The sequence below is a fragment of the Heloderma suspectum genome, chromosome 14 (genome assembly GCF_057233095.1).
Source record: "Heloderma suspectum isolate Gila_16-S chromosome 14, 16-S_ref, whole genome shotgun sequence".
Taxonomy (NCBI): domain Eukaryota; kingdom Metazoa; phylum Chordata; class Lepidosauria; order Squamata; family Helodermatidae; genus Heloderma; species Heloderma suspectum.
Window position 1 is genome coordinate 21,317,633 of NC_139471.1, and position 19,915 is coordinate 21,337,547.

The 19,915-nt window shown below is 51.4% G+C and overlaps 1 protein-coding gene across 2 annotated transcripts in view; it reads left to right on the forward strand.

Annotated features, from left to right (window-relative positions):
- The window catches only part of NR6A1 (nuclear receptor subfamily 6 group A member 1), a 116,536-nt gene that overhangs the window by 85,909 nt on the left and 10,712 nt on the right, over nucleotides 1-19,915 (forward strand). For both annotated transcript variants that reach the window (XM_084821228.1, XM_084821229.1), the window contains exons 4-5: nucleotides 11,762-11,992; nucleotides 19,531-19,586. In XM_084821228.1, coding sequence (XP_084677354.1) covers nucleotides 11,762-11,992; nucleotides 19,531-19,586 — 287 coding nt within the window. The remainder of the gene's footprint in view (nucleotides 1-11,761; nucleotides 11,993-19,530; nucleotides 19,587-19,915) is intronic.

The following is a 19,915-nucleotide window of genomic DNA, read 5'->3' on the forward strand; positions in this document are numbered from 1 at the left end:
GTCATGCTCATGGGTGTGTTTGCAGGAGAGTGCAGGAATTACTTGTGAATAAGCACCCCAGCAGGCTGTGTCCAGCTTACTAGTTAAACCCCTTAGGAAAGAGAAATTGCCAGGCGGAAAGAACTTGGCCAGGCCGTTCCCCTCCTGAGAGACCCATCATTGTCAGAGCTGAGATGCTCAGCCCTTCCTGGAAGCACCTCATAATTAGCAGGATTAGGTCCTTAGGCACATTTGCATCTGAAGGTGTGCTGTCTTGAAGCAAAACCGTGTTGCCAGTTGTCTACTTATTTATACAGCGTCATCAAGGGACTGTAGAGCAACCTTTCCCAACCTGGGGCCCTTTAGATGTGTTGTGCATAGCTGGCTGGGGGGTTCTGGGAGTTGTGGCACAAAACATCTGGAGGGCCCCACTTTGGGAAAGATTGTTGTAGTCACCCGAGCAAAAGGAAAGGCCCCTGCCAATTGTACATAGATATCTTTCCTCTCACTTTTATTTTAAATTACACACACACACACACACACACACACACACACACAGATGAAAAATAAAATAAAAGGTAAGGCCCCGGTCCCCATGATCACAGCCTGAATTCTGTCAGAGGCCAGAGAGAGAGCAAGAGGCCAACCAGGGCTGCCTGTGAGCAAACGTATCCACGTGTTCTTGGGCTCTGCTTCAGATGTGGATGGGGAAGGGCTGTTGCTCAGTGGGGGAGCCCCTGCTTTGAATGCCGAATTCCCCGGCTTGGTCCCTGGCATAGGACTGGGAAAGACCCCTGCCTGAAACCCTGGAGAGCCGATGCTAGTCAGGGCAGACAATTACTGAGTCAAGCGGGCTGATGACTGCACGCTGTAGAAGGCTGCTTCCTCTATCCCTGTTCAGGTGGCTCTGAGGGCAATGCCCAAAGTGGTTCTAGCCCAAGATGTCCACCTCACCAAAGGATTTTTTTTGCCTTGCTTACTGGGCCAGTGAAGCTGTGTGCTCAAAGACTTCCAGTTATGCTCTCCCTTTTCCACTTACCCATCGCTTTGGGAGGCTGGATGGCTCAGAGCAGCTGGGTGGGGCTGGTGTGGTGGGTTGGGAGATCATCAGGTTGCTATACCGGCATCCCACAGAGGAGGAATGGCTCAGGTGGATTTATCCTGCCTCTTCCTCCTTTCCTGCGGCTCTCAGTGGAGCAGCCAGCTCTAGACTAGTTTGTCATCTGCTTTCCTTGTTCCAGCTGCTTTTTTGTGATCTTGGATCTCTTGAAAATGCTAGCTTTTGTTTCCAGGAGTGTGTTGCGATGGGGATTGCTGAGAGTGGCACAGGGACATCACTTAGGCCGACAGAAGCTCGCCTTGGAAACCTTTGCTTGGTCGTGAGGCCTGCCCAGTTCGTTCATTCGTTCATTAATTTTATATCCCCCTTTTTTCCTCCATAAGGAACCCAAGGTGGTGTACATAATCCTCTTCTTCACCATTTTATTCTTATTAGGTTGGGCTGAGAGTCTGTGGCTGGCCCAAAGTCACCCAGTGAAGTTCATGGCCAAGTGGGGACTAGAACCCAGATCTCCCAACTCCCAGTACTTTACTCTCATCACTACACCACACTGGCTCTCTGTTCTGTGATGTGGACTCTGATCTGTGATGTGGACTGGCTGCTGCCTTCCCTGGTCTGCCAGGGAAAATGCTTAGGGTCTGCTCTGAGGACTGAGGGAGCCGTATTTGTTTCTGGGCTCCTGTCCTGAGACGCACAGGTAGAGTGAAAAGTGAAGGACTCTGGGTAGCACGTGCAGCCCCACATCTGGACGCTGCAGTGTGTCCCCTCCAAATGGGGTGGGGTGGGCCTGCTTCTTGTGACCTAAATGGGGGGAGCCTCTTTTCTTTATGAGCCTGCTAGCCTCACTGGACTTCAGGAGGGGGCCTCTCACCTGCCAAATGTCACCTGCAGGGGCTCAGTGTAGGGACACTAAGCAGTGCCCTAGGCTTGTGGGGAATTCTTCTCCCACCCCCCAATAAACTGCCAGCAGCCAGCACTAGAGAGGCATGTCCACCCATTCCCACTGCGATGTTTATGCACCCTGCATTCTGTGCTGTTAGCTTCGGTATCTCTTTCGTAATTATAAGCAGCCGAGGGGCAAAGTAAAAAATAAGTAAGGATGAAGAGCTTTGTGGCAGCCCTCATATCACTGGAAGCACAAGAAAAACCTTTTGGAAGAAAAACCTCATATCATTGGACACAGAAGAAAAACCATGATTTCAGCATTATTTTACAAGGGCGCCAGCCAGGGACAAAGCACCTTCTGGGCTGGCTCCATTTAAAAGTTGGACTGCATTTCCCCTCCCTTATTTGGGGACCTCCCATCTTGGCCTCACTGCACAGTGCAGGGGTGGCTGGGAGAGCATGGAGAATCCCTTAATCCAGGCGGCAGTTCAGGCACCAGGGAAAACTCCAATCAGGCCTTCTCCCCCCCCCCCGCCGCCCCCCGCAGCAGCATTACTCTTGGCTTAATCATCTTGCAGCCTTTCCTCCTGTGCAGCTTATCCTGCCTCAGCTGCTGAGGCCAGGCCTGTAAACCGAGAACCGCCAGCCCCATTGGTTGGCTTAGCAAATATTTGCCATCCAATGGCAGGGCGGCCCCCTGATAAATCACTGGCCCAGCCTTTTCCAAGGGTCCCGCTGCGGTGTGGAATGCTTTGGGAGGTGCCATGTTTTGGCTTAGCCAGAGGAAAGAGGAGGGCAGGGAGGGAGGCATCTTTGGCCAGCACATGATCTGAACTGGGCCCTCCACCTCACACCACTGCAGGGACATCAGCCTCTGGGTGGCTAGGCAGCTTTGGCTCCTTCAACCCCCAAAAGGGCTGATTCCTCTCTGCCCCCTCTGCTCCCTGGCACAGAGGTCAGCTTTGCTGTTTTGTTGACATGCCTCGCCAGCCAGCCTGGCCCAGCGTCAGGCTGCTGTCTTGAAGACGGCTGAGCCAGGAAAACAAGCCAGAGGCCAGCTTTATGGAAGGTAACTGGGGTGGGGCGGGGGAGGCAATAGGAGGGGGCTTTGCATGAGCAAGGTGCCTTTTCATGGGGGTGGAGCGGCCGGCCTATCCCACATTGGAGGTACGCTTGATCCAGAAGCATTTACTTTCCTGGGCTGCGTCTGAGCAGTCGTGTGAGACCCCAGAAACAAGTGTGCAGGGCTTGGGACCTGGACACATTGAGGCATGTCTCTCTCTCTCTCTCGCTCTTTCTTTCTTTCTTTCTTTCTTTCTTTCTTTCTTTCTTTCTTTCTCTTTTTTTTTTTTTGCAGCAAGGCAGCCTCAAAGGCTATGTATTTGGGGTCTGGATGACTTGGGCTATGAGTGACTTTTTTCAAACCTCTGGGGAATAACAGGGGGTTGCTGGTGTCCTTCAGGGGCTTTCTCCACTCTGGCTGAAAGAGAGGAGAAGGATTACGGATGTGTGTGTGCGCGCGTGCACATCTGCGGAGAATAATGGACTTGAGAGCAGCCAGCCCACTACTGGGCAGCCTGTCTGGGCAATGCTTCTCTTGGAGCAGCTGCTTCTGCCCCGCTGGTGCCCAGAACACAGCCTGGCTAGCTGCAGGGAGAATTGCACTCTGCCTTGCTGTGCTCCGGCACGCCTCCTCCTCCTCCTCCATGGAGTCCCCGCAAGTTGTGACCTTAGGGCTTGAACTTTTGTGTCACATGACCAGCCTGTAAACTGACCTGCGAGGGAGGACGGCTGTTGTGTCCGAAGCAGCACGGCGAGGGACCGACCCACCGGCCATGGGCCAGTGAGGGCTGCTGGGCAGGCAAAGGCCCTGGCTCCCTGCTCTCTTCATGGCTGCTCCCAAGCCCCCCAGCGAACGTGGCGGAGCATGAAATGGAGACATGGGAAGGTAAAGGCCTGGAAGAGGGAAGGTGGTGAGGCTTGGAGTGGCACCCGGGGCAGGGGGAGAGGACGGGGCTGCTTCGAGAGGCTGCCTTCCTCCGGCTGTAAAACTGGGGAGAAGTTCCACCCTGCGGCTTTTGCATGTTTCACCAGCTGCAAACACTTCAGCTATTCTTTTTAAGGTGTGGTTGGTTTGTTTTTTGTTTTGTTTTGCTTTTGTTTATTCTGAATTTCGCTCTTAGGTTTGACAGTTTGGGAAAGCTTTATGTTAGTCATTCTTGATGGTGTCAGCTTTGTAGGTTTGCGTGGACAGTGATTGTGCCCACAGACACCCCTTGGATAGTTTACAGCCTGAGCCTGCAAAAACAACAAAACCCCTCCCCAGTTGTCCTCTGCTGGTAGGTCTCCCTCCTTGGTTAAGGACCCTGAATTGGAGGAGGAGGCAGCAGCGGCATTAATTGCTTTTGTTTGTGCCTGCGCCCTGGTGGGGGCTTCCGGCTGCTGCCTTGCAGCTTCTCCAACCTCCCCTCTTGCTTTCTTCTCCTTTCTCCCTCTAGAGGCAGCCTCCGGTCTCAGGTGAGGCCTCCTAGGGCCGCCCTTGCTCAAGGAGGCAGTTCTGAAAGAATCTTTTATGGATAAGAATTCAGAAAAGATGGAGGCTTCCTCCCTCCCACTGGTGTTTCTCCAATTGTGGGTGTGGGAGTGTCTTTTCCAAGCAGCATTATTCCCCACTTTTCCATGAGCTCTGGAAAGAGGATTTTGGAAGCCTGTGCGGTGGGAGAGGCCACTTCAGAACATTGCATCCATTTTGTCACGTTGCTACCCGAATCTTGCAAGTAGTTTAAAGGCCTCTGACTTAAAAACAAGCACACCAGCACTGCCACGCCCACAGGCGGTGTGAATTCAGGGAGCCGCAGGGAATCCCTCCCTACTGCGGGCTGCTAGTCTGGGAGGAGGCCACGAAATGGTGGGTCTGAAATTGTGGGTCTGCAAAGTTCCTAAGGAGAGCAGCCAGGGTGGGTGGGGGACTTTCCATTAAAACAAGGCAAAGGACTTCTCCATGCCTGTGATTTCTGGACGCTTCCAGCGGTTACAGTCATGAGAACAAAAATTACTGGCAGTAGTTTTATAACGAGCAAGACTTTTTGGCTGGCTCAGCATTCTTCTTCCCAGCTGGGCCAAAGAAGTCTGTTTTGGTTCACAGGGGGTTAATGTTCCGCAGTCTCTCTGCTGTGGGCTGGCCCAGGAGCAAGTGGCAATCTGGCTTTTCAGCCTTGTCACTCACCAAGCAGGAAGCCCCCGGATTTCTTAAGCTCTTCCCCCCCCCATTCCTCCTCCTCCGGGATGGGGGTTGGGACAGAGATCAATAAGGGACTGCCGGCCATTGTGAGCAGCCCTGGACGAAAAGCCCTGGGCAGGGAGAGGTTCTCTCCCAAGTAAATTCCACCAGACCCCCATATGAAGAGAGGGATCCCCCCACACCAGCCTACTAGTCCATGCCATCTCCTGGAGGGTGTTTGACAGGGGGGCAGATGGGGAAGCTCGCCATAGAGGTGGGGTGGAGGTTGGGGAGGAAGCATTTAGGAACGATGTTCTTGTCTTCCAGAGGGATCTGGGACTGACTTCTGAAGCTCTTGGTTCGAAAAGATATTGTTCTCGGTGCCTGTTAGTCCTTCAAAACGTTTCCTGATTACAATTTAAGAGGGAGGCATTTTATGTGAGAAGAGGCTTTGAAAAGTGATGGTGGGGGAGAACCTAGTTTCCATCACAAGTGGAAACTAGCTTACGTTTGCACAAGTCAGACCCCCGCAGCCAGGCATCTTTCCGATACGGATGCTGCTTAGAGGAGAAACCTGAGTGGCACTTGTGGTTTCCCTCATAACAGCCTTCACCAACTCGGCACCCCCCAGATGTGTTGGACTACAACTCCCAGCACCCCAGCCATCTGGCTGAGAATGCTGGGAGTTGTAGCCCAGCACATCTGGAGGGCGCCAGGTTGGGGAAGGTATTCTGTGGTATCTGATATTTTACTGAGTTGAATTCACTCCTGCCTGTTCTGGATGGCTGGTTCTGTCTCCACCTTGCCGGGTTCCCAGGAAAACAGCTGTCAAGGAAGGCCCTTCAGGGGGTCTTTGGGGCTTTTTTCTTCGAGAGCAGCCCTCCAAGCCACAGAATGACGGAAGCAGGGTTGCAAAAGCCGCTGGGCCTGGGAAGGGGGGCATTGGATATGGAACTGAGTATTTGTTTTTTTGTGTATGCTATCCTGAAATCCTTTTTTAGATGAAGGCATGGTCTGTAAAACAGTTAAATAAACAAGCTAGCTAGCCAGCCTTTTGGATCTGGCCTTGGCATATTTGCAAGAGACAGAGAGCATGCTTCATAAGTATATCAAACGCGACTCTTACGTACTAACTTTAAGAACGTGAAATGTGTTAACTAAAGTTCAGGTCTGCCAAGTAAATGCTGCATTTATTTGAATGATCCCCAAAATTTCTGTTCTCTCCCTCCCTCTCCTGCAGCTTTAAAAAAGCATGCACATACACACCCCTGACGGGTGGCTTCAGAACTTCGAGAAATTCTACATCAGCAGGGTTAGTTGGCGCATCTACAGGCTGAGGCAGCTGAAAACTAAAGCTAGGTCATGTGAGGTCTCCAGGTGCTGCTGTGGCAATGCAGGGAGTCTCCACCCAGTTTCTTTGCTCTTGTCCTATCATCCAACAGCTGTACCTTTCCCTCCATCCCACTCAGTATATTCACTAAGTCACCACCTTCTCAGTCTACTCCTTGCATCTGCTGTGCCCACCTCCCGATATCCTGGCCTCCAAGTAACCAGGGAGTCTCCATCTCAGGTGCCAGAGCAGCCCTCTTGCTGGATGACCTAAATCCAGCATGGGGGAGGGGAGGGTCACTTGATTTATTGGGACCAAACCCCCACCTCCCCTGATGAGCAAGGAGTTCCTGTCCTCCTTAGACGCTTGGGTTTTCTGAAGCTGCCTCTCTGCAGGCCTGACAGCTGATTGCAGGGTGCAAATGGCAAAAGAGCCAGGCCTTTAAAGAGCTCAGAGAAGAGATCCTAAGGCCAAAGGCCCTGTTCTTTTTCTGCCTGATGCGAGAAGCGAAGATCTGAAGTGCCCCTGCATGAGGCCTGCCAGGGAGCACGAGGAACAAATGAGACAGAGCTCAGATGTGGAATCCCCTGAGCTCTTGAGCTGAAATTGCTGCTGCAACTTCTCTTTCTGTGTGTTCGGGGTAGGGAAGGGAGGGTCAGTTTTCTGCCCCCCTTGCTGAGAGGTGGGAATGTGCTGGAAGTTCCCGACAGTGTGGGCCATGGTTTGCCAGCACAGTTGGGATTGCTTGAGCTGTCCCAGTGTCCAGAGAACAACCCAGCTCTGGGCCTGGGAGCAAACTGCCTGCAAGCAAAAGCAGGACAGCTGGCGGCAGACAAGAGTTTCTCCATCACTCCCCAGCACCATCCGATCGATGGGAAGGAAAGGCGGCCTGCACAGCATTCGGCTGTGAGAGGCCCATGTGCAGTTGGTTGCGCTCCTCACGGCCATGTGGCTTTGGCCATCCCATAGCCTGGCCCCATCTGCTCAGGTGGAAGCCTTCCCAGCTTGCCTTGGCCTGCATTGCCATCACTTCCTGAAAAGGTGATGCCCTTCCAATGACCTCTTTTGCACAGCTTTGTCAGAATCATTTGCATATTTTATGAGTTCTCTTACATGCGAAAAGCACCCAGGTTGCTCTCTGGTGTCAAGCTAAAGAGCAGGGCTGGGTTGCGATTAGTGTTTCTGTCTGCCGACTTCTGCTCCAGCAAAATTCCTATCCTGACTGATCTCATCTGAGCCGAGAGTGTTGTGAAGAAGCATGTCTGGGAAAGAGCTTGCTGGCAGTTGGTACGGGTTTAGAAGGTGAGCCGTTTCAGTGGGATGAGCCAAGCGCATCTAAAACTGTAGATCTGTACTAAGCATATTGTGGTGTGTAGACCTTCTCTTACTTTGAATGAGCAGTGCGGAGGGGGGATTTGGGTCTGTTGACTATTGATTTGTTACCAAGCCATTCTTTTTAAAAACTTGAGGGAAACCTAATTTCTAACAAAGGTGAGAGGCCTTGGGCTCCCACGTGCATGTCAAAACATTGAACACGTGTCCGACTACTTTCAGGAGCCTCTTTGAATTGTATTGCAGCCTTCCCCAACCTGGTGCCCACCAGATGTGCCAAGCGACAACTCTGGGGATGATAGGATTTGTAGTCCAACACATCTGGAAGGCGCCACGTTGGGGAAAGTTGGTATATATCTGCCAAGGCGGCTCTCCTCATCCCCCTGTTGGGAGCTGTCCATTATGTGGAGACACAAGAGAGGGCCTTCTCAGCTGTGCAGCCCAGTTGTGGAATGCTGATCCCTCAGACACCCAGATGATGCCAATGTTGGCTTCATTTTGGCACCAAGTTAAGCCTATTCACCAAGGCTACTGGTGTCTCATTGACCATAGCTCGTCTTAGATTTACCATTGCTGGTTTTATATACTGGATTGTGGGTTATTGCTTAATTTTCTTTTTTGTTCAGTTGTTTTTACTGATGATCTCCCCTCATGAGATCCATGAATGTGGGGTGACCTAGAAATATTTTAATTAATTAATAAATATAAAATATACTCAAGGAGACCTACTATTGTGACCCCTAAAACCAAGGCTCTCTTCAATAATGTGCAGGAGTGGGGAGGGGTCAGCCACAGCAATCTTCCATGCTCAAGTGGAGGCTGGCATTTTTGCCTCTCTTTGCCAGAGCAGCCACTCTGTGATTGATGGCCCAGTTGCAGCAGCCCCTTACTTTCATTTCGGGGAGAACAAAGCCAATGGACTGTCCTATCATTGCTGAGTGGATCAGGAAAACTTTACCAGTCCACCAAGCTTCTCCCTGGCTGGTCTTTCTCAGTGATGCTGTTCCTCATCACAGCGCCAAGAAGAGCTGCTTCCAAACCTGTGCATCGGAGAGCAGAATGCTTCTGACACCTAATGCCAAAGTTGTCACCTTTGCAGCACATTCTGCAGCTGATGCAAACCTCAAGGTTAAGTCACGATTTGAGGCTTCTCCCTGTTTTGCATAAAATGAAAAGATCTGGCTGCGAACAGAAAGGTCACAGCTACCTCTGCCATGGCCATTTTGCAAAGCACATGCATCACGGAGGGTGAAAACTGCAGAGGTCAGGAGCTGCTGCTCCCTAAGCTCCTGTGGATTGTCCAGGGGGGGCACTGGGGCTGCGACGGCATTTGGGCCTGGCCAGAAGGCTGCTGCTATGGTTTTCCAAGCTGGGAATAGGCTTTTCAGGCCTCAGTCTGGTGGGTCCGCAGAGGTGGCATATTTGGGGGCTCTCGTCTAGATTCTGGCCAGTTGGACTTGGCCCAGTCTGAAAATGTAGCTCCTTTACCAGCAAGCAAGGCTGGTGGCACCATCCCTTCCTTCCTGCTCTCTGCCAGTCTGTTTTTCACCCAAGCAGCTCTGACGGTTGGACTGAGTCAGCTGTGCTTTGGAAGAGCCTTGCTCTTTGATGCGTTAGCTTTGTTTTGTTTTTCCCATGTCCCTAAATTGGATTAAAACCTGCCCTTAGATATACTGGGGCAGGGGACCCCTCTCCCACTCTCTGCCTTGCCTCCACATTCACAAGTGGCAACACTACCTTGGAGCCCCTCCAGTTGTGAGCTTTGGTGCTGGGGCAGATGCTTTGCCACAGCAAATGTCTTTCTTAAACCCACCCCTACCTTGAAGGATGGGTGAATAGTTCTTTGGCCACCTCTGCTTGGCCAGTGGCATCCTTCTCCCCAGCAAGCCAGTTGAGGATTTATGGCTGGTTGGGGGGGGCGAGATGGAAGGGGAAAGGCCAGTAGATTGTAGAGGAGCCAAATGGAGAGGACTGTTAATCCTCCCTTTTCTGTGGTCATCAGATAACTAAAGACCGAGATTATGCAACTCTTGATTGCAAAGTCGTTAGTAGCTGCTCTTAGTCAATATCTTTGGGGCAGGGAGAATCTTGTGAGTGTAGAAGGAGGCCGTACTGTAGATGAGGGATTCCTTTGTCTCATGTATTTATGCCAGCCTTCCCCAACCTGACGCCCTCCAGATGTGTTGGGCTGCAACTCCGCTAATTCTCAACCAGCTGAGAAATCCATGTTCAGAAAATCCATGAAATACAACAGCCTTTTCCAACCTGACACCCTCCAGGTGTGTCAAACTACAACTCCCAGCATACCCCAGCCAGCAGGGCATGCTGGGAGTTGTAGTTTGACACACCTGGAGTGTGTCAGGTTGGAAAAGGCTGTTCTATTTCATGGATTTTCTGAACATGGATTTCTCAGCTGGTTGGGAATTAGCGGAGTTTTCAGGTTGGGCAAGGCTGGTCAATGCTATGAAAGCGAGCATGCTGGTTAAAACTATCCGCCTTTTGTTGACTACAGCTCCTCTGAAGCTCTTGGGGGAAGTTCCTCCTCCTCCTCCTCCTCCACTTTTTCCCCACTCTGAGCTCAGTTTATTTCTGCTGCATCTACAGCAGAGGATGGGTGCCTTCCAGATGTTTTGGACTGCAACTCCCAGCACACCTGTCTCCCCAATGTGTTCTTTGCTCCCTCCATCCCCACCTGGCCATAAAAAATGGGCCAGTTCTGCCATGGCCTCTGTAATGTTGTTTGTTTACCTGCATTTAAAACATGCTTTAGGAATTAGGTTTGCCTTGCACCTGTCCATATGGAGGAAGCCAGCCATTTCAGGCCTTGGCAAGGTGGGAATTCCATGGGGGCGGCTGCCTCTCCCAGTGGGCTTCTACGAGCTTAGCAATGCTCTCTAGGAAAAGAAGTGATGATACGGAGTGGGGTGTTGCAGGAGAGGCAGGGCTGCCTGTGCGTTCAGTTGCTTTGGTAGCACTGGCCAGCCACTGTTTCCTGACCAGAGAGGAGGGCTGAACATACCTGTGGCCACAGAGCGAGGCTGTGGGTGATGTTGGATGCCGGCTGCAAGCCAACTCCACCAGCTCCCCCCTGAAGTGAGGTTTCAGGCAAGCTGCAGATCCGGAATATTGTTGCTTGCTTCAGCGATCCATCGTGGAGTCTGCACGCCTTTGGGTCTGACGTCTCTGTCTCTGGCAATTACCACGTACCTCGGCCTGATTCTGTCTCAGTGGGGATGGGGAACCCTTAAAATGCCACATGGAAAATGACAGCTCCTTCTCCAGGAGGGGACCATTCACATTCATGTTTCATCTGGAAGCTACCTTATTAAATTCAGGGAAAGGGGCTTGGACAAGTCGGCTGCCATTTAGCTCCACCTGATTATCATTTTCAAAGAAGGCTCCTTCAGGTTCCTCCCGCTGCATTTTTCTCAAGTGCTTAGCAAAGGTTTTGCTGACACTTCTAAAGGTAAAAGAAAGAGGCAACCAGCAGGAGCAAGCACAGTTGCAATGCATTAAACCCATTTTATATTTATGTCAGTCGTCCTGGAGTAGGGGAAGCATATTGGGGCTCACATTTCTTTGCTTTTGCAGCACCAGCGTTGTCAGGGCGGGGGGGCTTCTCCCCCACTCTCTCTGCTGCTACTTATCCCCCTTCTGTTCTTTCCCCACAGGCCTCTGCTCACCTCCCAGTCTTATATACCCTTGGGAACACCTGTCCTGCCTTTTGGCATTCCCAGAGCTTGGAGTCGGGGTCCCTTTCCTGCCACCCATCATCTGAGTGCACCACAGCCTCTTCTGATCTGTGCAGAATCACCCCGCTGGCTGCCACTTGGGCCGGAGTTGAGGGCTGGTTGCCCAGCAGGGGCATGGATCCTTCCCCCAGCTGAGCTCAGCTCTGCCTCCCCGCCTCCCTCCCTCCGGGCTCACCTGTGGCTGTCTCCCCTTCCTCTTGCAGATGACCGGGTGGACCAGCGCACCTGCCTGATCTGTGGCGACCGAGCGACGGGCCTGCACTACGGCATCATCTCGTGCGAGGGCTGCAAAGGGTTCTTCAAGCGGAGCATTTGCAACAAGCGGGTCTACCGATGCAGCCGCGACAAGAACTGTGTCATGTCCCGCAAGCAGCGCAACAGGTGCCAGTACTGCCGGCTGCTCAAGTGCCTCCAGATGGGGATGAACCGGAAAGGTACCCTCGCGGGCCTAGGGCTGCCGCGGGTGGGGAGTGTGGGGAGGGCGCGATGGTGGAGGGAGCGACTGAGCCCAGTCTAGCCCTGCAGCAGGCCCCTGCTTGCCCGTGGAAGAGGCGATCTCGGGTGACTTAAATCGGCAAGAAAAGGGGCCCGTTTAATTCTAGTTTCCAGCTGCCTAATTCAGCCTTGTCCAACCTGGGGCCCTCCAGATGCATTGGACTACAACTCCCAGCATGCCCCAGCCACGCATCTGGGGGGCCCCAGGTTGGACAAGGCTGTTTTAATTCATGGGTTTCCGGAAGAAGTATGGATGCTAACTGGTCAGTATCACAACAGACCTGTTTAGGGGAGCCATTGTGAAACAAAGGGTTCTGTTTCTGGCTCACTGTCCTTGTGGAAAGACACCAAGCAAGATCACTTACTTGAAGGCGAAGTGCGGAGAGATAATGAGTGTAGACTTGAGTATGTTTGCTATAGTATTCAGATACCATTTCAAACCAGCCTATTTTTTAAGGGATACTTAATATAACTGAAACTTCTTTTAAAAAAAGAAATAATGTATTTTTATCCCCCTGGGTCCCAGAAAGCATGGGCTGAACTCCTGATTTCTACACCAGAGGCCACTCTTGTCAGAGGCACTTCAGTCCCATGTTAGAGACCTTCTGCAAAATGAGCTTTCAGGGAAGGTGTCTGTGGAAGTAGGAGAATGAAGCAAAGATTTGGTTGATTTGTTTCCAGTTAACACCTGACGCACTTCCCCTCAGCCACGTTGCCCTTTCCTTCCCTCAGAGCAGTTGTACTGCACTGACATGAACGTATTTGTGAATATTCCGTGCTTCATAGCAGGCTGTGGAGCTCAGAGGCAAGAGGCAGCCTGACATAGGCAGGGTGTTTTGCCTTACTGGAAGCCCTTAGAGCTGGGTGTTAGTCATATTCCCACAGGGAGGTGCAATTTCTGCCATGTCTCCCACAGTCCCTCTCAGTGAGGATCCAAGACTGCTGTGTGAATTGTAGGTGATGCACCGCAAGGAATGAGGTTTCGAACAAGTGGCGCCCAACTGGAAAGTTGCTAGGACGCAAAGTAGAATGCCTGATCCTCTCCCTGTATTATGACGATGTCATTTGCTGTGTTTGTGTGTGGGCGCACGTGTGCATGCGCATGTTCGTGTGTGTGCACCTGCACACTTTACAAGAAAAATCAGTGGGTGTTGCATATTGTTTGACACAGACTCCAGAGGAGCTTCCATGTGTCATATTTGATAGCAGAGTGGAAAGTCTTGGGAAATCAAAACTGACATGCTACGTTTCTCTCTTCTCCACCTTGCCCCATTTGGAAAGGTGCAATGTTAAGTACATTTTGTATTGTAAGGTAAAAAAAAAAAGTTTAGTTTAAGCAGAGGGTTAAGGCTTTAGGAAATTATTATTATTATTAGGCCACCACTGAGAAGGCCCCCTCTCGTGTTGCCACACTCCAAACTTCCCTCGGAGGAGGCACTCTGAGGAAGGCCTCTGATGTTGATCATAGCATCTGGGTAGGTCAGGTCGGGAGAGGCTCTCCATCAGGTATTGTGGTCCTGAGGCACAGAAGACTTTACAGGTCAAAGTATTGAATCGAGCTCAGAAACGCATTGGCAGTCAATGCAAGCAGGCCAGAATGGGTGTTATATGCTTAGACCTTCTGGTCCCTGTTATTAATCTGGCTGCCACATTTTGCACAAGCTGCAGCTTCTGAACGGTTTTCAAGGGCAGCCCCATGTAGAGTGCATCTTAGTAATCTAACTTGGAGTTTACCAGAGCATAGACTACTGAAGCCAGGTTATCCATGTCCCCATAGCTGGGCTACTAGCTAAAGGTGGTAGAAGGCAGGGCCCACCTGACCCTCACATGACAGAGATGGCTCCAGGAAAACCCCCAAGCTGGCAAGTAAATGGCAAGTAAAGTCTTCTGCCTTAACTGCCATGCCAGGTAAAGCTGTTCTACAGCAGGGGTGCAGAACCTGAGGCCCGGATTCCAATCTGGTCCGCCTGGGGTCCCAGTCTGGCCTGCTGGGGTTCCCCAAATGGCCACGCCCCCTTCCCTTGGCCCCACCCTTTTCCCCCCAACCCCCAGTTGTTTGGTGGCTTCCCAGCTTTTGTGCAGGCTTCCCCCCGTTCTAAAAGGTTGGAATGCGGCCCCTGAGAGCTTCTCCTGTATGGAATCTGGCCCTCAGGCTAAAAGAAGGTCAACACCCCCATTCTACAGTCTCACATATGGTGCTTGCTTACAGCGTAGCCTACCTGCACACCCTTCCCTTGGTCCCGGCCCTATTCCCCTGCAGGTTGGGGGAACACTGAAGCCCAGGGTACTGCCTAATGGCACAATGGCCTCCTCCTTACCCCATATGCTTCCATTTGGGTTTGAGAAAAGGCAAATGTGTGTCATGAGGGGCTAGATATGACGGGTTATTATGTTGTTTTTCTCATAAGCCATCCTGAGATCACAAATGTGTTGGAGGTAAGGGATGCAAATTTAATACATAAATAAATGGAGGGAGGGGCACAAGATTGAAAGGCAGAAGGTGCAGACAAAGTCACAAGGCTGAGGGCAGAGGATGCGTTGGGCAGTGGCCTCAGTCACCTTGAGGTCCCACAGCCATTAACCTGCAGAGGAGTTGGATAGGGGCTGGTGGCCAAAGAGGGAGAGTCACAGCAGCAACCGTCTCAAAATACAAACATGTGCGCATAATACTGCCCTGTTCCGCCACCTGCTAGCTTCTGCTGCAAGCATCTTTGGTCCAACAACATCCTGGAACGGGTCAGTCTGTCAAACAGACATGTGCTTCAGTTTGCTAACACAGTTTCCCCTTCCATGTGTGTCCCCAGGACCTGCCTGGGCCAGGCATAGCATCAAGTTGCCCCTCCGTCACTTCCCACTTAAAACGAGGACTTTGACATCTCATGACAATACTTTTCACAAAAAGCATTGTGTGGGAGACCCTGGCAACATCCTTTATGTACTGACATGATCTAAGCCGTCAATGGGAGGAATTTGGCATGTTGGAAAGGGAGGATCCTGCACCTCAAAGAAAATACTTTTTTTCGTATCACACAGCCTTTCCTCATTTGGATTCTTCTACACATTTGCCCTGATTCCCCTCCTTAGCAGCTAGATTTTCTGAGCCAGATTTCATGCCAGTAGGACAAATGGACCTGTTTTTTAATTAATGTGTAGGCTTTTTAACGAAAGAATGCTGAGCAAGCCCAGCCACCTTAACTGTAGAGCATCTCTCGCAGCTGGGTAAAAATGGGGCTAAACCAGCTCTAAGATGGGGAGAGGCTGCCCCCCTGCGGCGCTTGCCATTTGCAGGGTTTTAAACAAAACCCATTGAAACCCCAATTAGGGCTGAAATGTTGGGGTGGGAGGGAGGAACCATGATCCCTTGTTGAGCTGTTCCCACAAGCCACCTGTCCTGTGGTTAAGCTGACCAGTATCTTGTCTGGTTGAGAGAGAGTCCTTGTTTTCTCCCAGCAGTGGTGGTAGCAATGGAAAACGGGGACCAGGCAGCTGAGCCTTGCCAAAGTTTCATCTGACGGTGTGGAGGATGGATAACACTGACCAAATGAAAAGCCCAAATCAGTTTTTTGTACGTTGGAATATTTGTCACTGTCAGATGAATCTGTGTAGACCAGTCTGGGAGTGGGGGTGGCACCATTTCCCTCTGCCGTTTGCTTTACATCAGCCTCCCCTAACCTGGTGCCCTCCAGATGTGCCACACTGCAATTCGCATCCTTCCCAGCCAGCATGGCCAGTGTTGGAAATTGTAGTCCAACACATCTGGAGGGCGCCAGATTGGGGAATGCTGCTTAGGTGCTCTAGTTGAGCGGAAGGGGCCATTAAATCCTTCAAAGACTGCCTGTTGTTTTAGGGTGCATTCTTTTAAAAAGTGAAGATACATTGTTCTCTCTATGTTTACGAATAAATCCTTGGTTTGCTGTTTGCACATTCAGTGCTTGATGCTTTGCCTCTGGGGCCACCTGAGCTCCTGGGTGTATCTCTGAGACCCACAAAGCTGGAAGCTGAGCTGAAGAAGCTGATGCTGTATCAGCCCTCAGCTAGAGTTCATTCTTGAGAGGCTCAGAGGAGCCCATCCTGGTGGGGGAAGGCTCCTTCTGGGAATTGAGGGAGGCTTCTGGGAATTCTCTGAGAGCCAGTGTAGTGTAGTGGTGCGAGTGACGGACTGGGAGCCGGGAGATCTGGGTTCTAGTCCCCACTTGGCCATGGAAGCTCACTGGGTGACTTTGGGCCAGTCACAGACTCTCAGCCCAACCTACCTCACAGGGTTGTTGTTGTGAGGATACAACAGTGAGGAGGAGGATAATGTAAGCCGCCTTGAGTTCCTTGCGAGAGGGAGAAAGGCGGGGTATAAATGCAATAAATAAATAAATAAATAAATAAATAAATAAAATTGTCCCAGGGGGCACACAGCTTGGCACAGAGCTGCATGCCACCCACTGAACATCCAGATTGTCTGAGGTCCAGTCAAGCACCCAATTGCTCAACTTGAGCATGCCCGGTGCCATCTTGCCCCCCCAGCCAACTTGAAACACTTATCTTAATTCCTGCTCCAGGTGACTTTAGGGAATACCTCACCCACATTGAGATCATCTGAGGGCGGCCGTGCTCTGAGCCCTTGTCACTGTTGGGGACAAGTGAGGACAACAGGCAGCAGGGACCTTTCTGTGGTGGCGCCACAGTGGAACTCCCTCGCCAAGCCCCGCCCCCAAGCCGGCTCAGGCTTTCTAGGAGGGGGGCCAAATCTGTTTTGTTTCAGTTGGACTTGCATTTTGGGGGTTCAAAGAAGAGGGGTGTTAATTGAAGTCCTGCCTTACATTTTTGATAGATCTTTATTTCTATGGCTGATCTGTGCTTTGTGCGTAATGCTAATTGGGTTTCTTGGTTAGCCTCCCTGAGAGCTCTGTGGAGCCATGTTTGGTGGGACAGAGATCTGGAGACCAACGCATAGCTCCTTGGGAGGAGGAGAGCAGTTACTTGATTTCAGTTGGCCAGCTGAAGGCCGAGTTGTGGGGAGCTCTTTTTTGGTTATGTGTGAGCCGGAGGGAGGTGCAGCTTCGGCTCCATTGGGATTGGCACCCCAGATGTGAGGAGGACTTTGTGACCCTGTTAGGTTGGAAGCGCTGGCTGTTCCCGCTAAGGAAGGAAAGAGGGAGCGTGTGTGTGGGAGAGACAGAGAGACGGAGTCAGCGTGACCCCTTCTGGGCGCTGGTGAGAAACGCAGGCTGGCATCCCAGAGGTAGACATGTTGCCTTTTGCCTCCGTTTCATTTCTGCATATCATATATAGAAGCATAGGCTTGGAAGGGGCCTCCAAGACCATCGAGTCCAACCCCCCCTGCTCACTGCAGGAAGCCTGATTCCCAGGCAGTCTCCCATCCAAGTACTAACCAGGGCTGACCCTGCTTAGCTTATATTACAGTTCTATACCGCCCAACAACCAAAGCTCTCTGGGTGGTTTACAAAGATTAAAACCTTAAAAGTACAATATAGTTTCATAATAAAAAATCCCATTTAAATACAAAAATATAAACAACTTTAACCATCAGCAATAAGAAACCCCAGGACGCATTTAAAAGCCTTATCATAAACTGTCAAATGCCTGGGAGTGGTCTTAACCAGGCACCAAAACAATGACAGTGTTGGAGCCAGGCAGACCACACTGGGGAGAGTATTCTATAGTCGGGGGGCTGCCACCAAGAAGACCCTCTACCTTGTTGCCTTCAGCCAAACCTCCATTTGGAGATATTATTTGCTCCCCAAACAGAATTCCTGCAGCTCATTAAAAACTCACAAGCTTCTTGCAGCACAAGGATAAATTCGGAGTGTTATTTGAAGGGGGGGGGGCAAATCAGATGCCCTTTTTCACTGAAGCATAGCGTGGGGGTGATGCAGGTGACAGGCAGACAACCCATGCCTAGGTACCCCATCCAGTCTTACTAAGAAAAGTCGTGGGGTGGGGATAGGCTTGGCTGTCCCAGAGTGTGCCAGCGCATGACCCGAAATAGGCTCATCTTCTCAGTGGTAGTGACCCATCCTTGGAACACCCTTCCCAGAGAGGCTCACCTGGTGGCCAACCTTGTTATCTTTTTTTGGTCACCAGGTGAAGACCTTCTTTATTTGCCCAGAGCATTTAAATGGGTTGATACTTTGTTTTATCTTACTTTTGGGGCACAGAGGGGGGTTTATTGGTTTTAATATCCGCCAGTGTTCTGTGGTGGTCTTGTTCTGATTTGATCCGTTGCTGGTTTTTAATGTCTAGCTGCTTTGGAAACCCTTCTAGGGTTGAAGAGTGGGGCATAAATACCTGTAAATGAATACAAATAAATAATTGCCTTCCCCAAGGCCGTGGGCTCAGGCCTGTCTCCTGGGAGCGGTGGCAGCCAGCAGCAGCTCTTAAGTGTAGCCACTAGAGGGAGCCCTGGTGGCACCCAGCAGTGGCCCAGAAAGACAAACGGAGGTTTTAGGAAGTGCTTTTATTTCCCATTCCTGCTGCAGGTGGAAGGAGACCTTCTTGCAACCTTCACCTTAAGCTAGGAGTTGCTGGATGCTTTTTTCTCTTCCTCCACACACCTGATTTTGTAAAGCAGTCGACAGGCATTCTTGCTGATCTGTGCAAATGCTGGTCTCATCATCCCATTCCCCTCTACCCCAGTGTGTTTCAGGTGGACTGCCTGCCTGTCTTTAATTGCTGAAAGCACAATTTATGCACTTAAGTTCACTCAACACCTTATTTAAAGGGCACAGAAGATCTCAACACTTTTCTACGTTGCGAAACTGACCCGTGTGTGTGTGTGTGTGTGTGTGTGTGTGTGTGTGATGTTCCAGGCTCTGGCCAGTCAGTGCTGCACATCGCCAAGTGTTACGTTGCCAGCTGGCAGAGCTGGATCCTCTGAGCTTGGTGGGGAGGCAATGTGGTTCCTGTGAGTGCTTGGCTTCCCGAGAGGCCCCTGTCACTCAAGTCCTGTTTTATGTCTTGTGCAACACTTGGAGGTAGAAATTGCAGAACTGACCCTTAGGTATCTTCAGTTTAAACAGCTCTGAAGGATCCATGTGTCTTGAAATGGGAGGGAATCGGGTCCTGTCTGTCTAACCCACCTTTCCCCAACCTGACACCCTCCAGAGGGATTGGACTGCAACGCCCATCATTCCCAGCCAGCGTGGGAATGTTTAGACCCCACGGATGCTCAGCACTCTGCAGGGGCCAGGAGTCAGTCCCGCTGAAAAAGGATCCTTGGGGAAGGGGAAGCGGGGGGTGCGGGGCCGCGACCCCTATGTTTGGGGGCTGTCAGCTGCAGCCATGGATCCTTCTCCAGCTGCTTGGGCTTGCCTGGTACTCATCTTTGGTGGGAGATTGGGGGGAATCCTTTCTGTTCGTGCAGCAGCACCAGGATACATGCTGTCCCATACTGGCCAGAGGTGCTTCCAGGGTACCCCGAGCCCACTCCTGACCTGCTGCACTTGTCTTGTGTTTCCCACCGCAGCAATCCGCGAAGATGGCATGCCTGGAGGCAGGAACAAGAGCATTGGACCTGTCCAGGTAAGCTACCTGTTGGGTGTCCGAGGCCAGGTGGCTTTTGCCTGTCTTTCTTCTCTCACCGTGACCCTGAGGAGCCCCGAGTCCGTTGTGTTGGGCGTGAGCCAAAGACGAGAGTCTTCATTCCCTTTCCTTTCAGTGCAACTCAGCAAGGTCAAACTTGACCTGGATTTGCACACGTTGTGTTGAAGGAGGGTGGGGGGCAACCGGCCCGGTGGGTTGGACAGAGGGGGTAGTAATGCACCTTTCCTTGGGGGGAGGGGGCTTTCTGCACTTCTCAGTTTCATCTTGACTGCTGCACCTCAGCGTGCTTTGGGGCAGCCTTGGTAGGA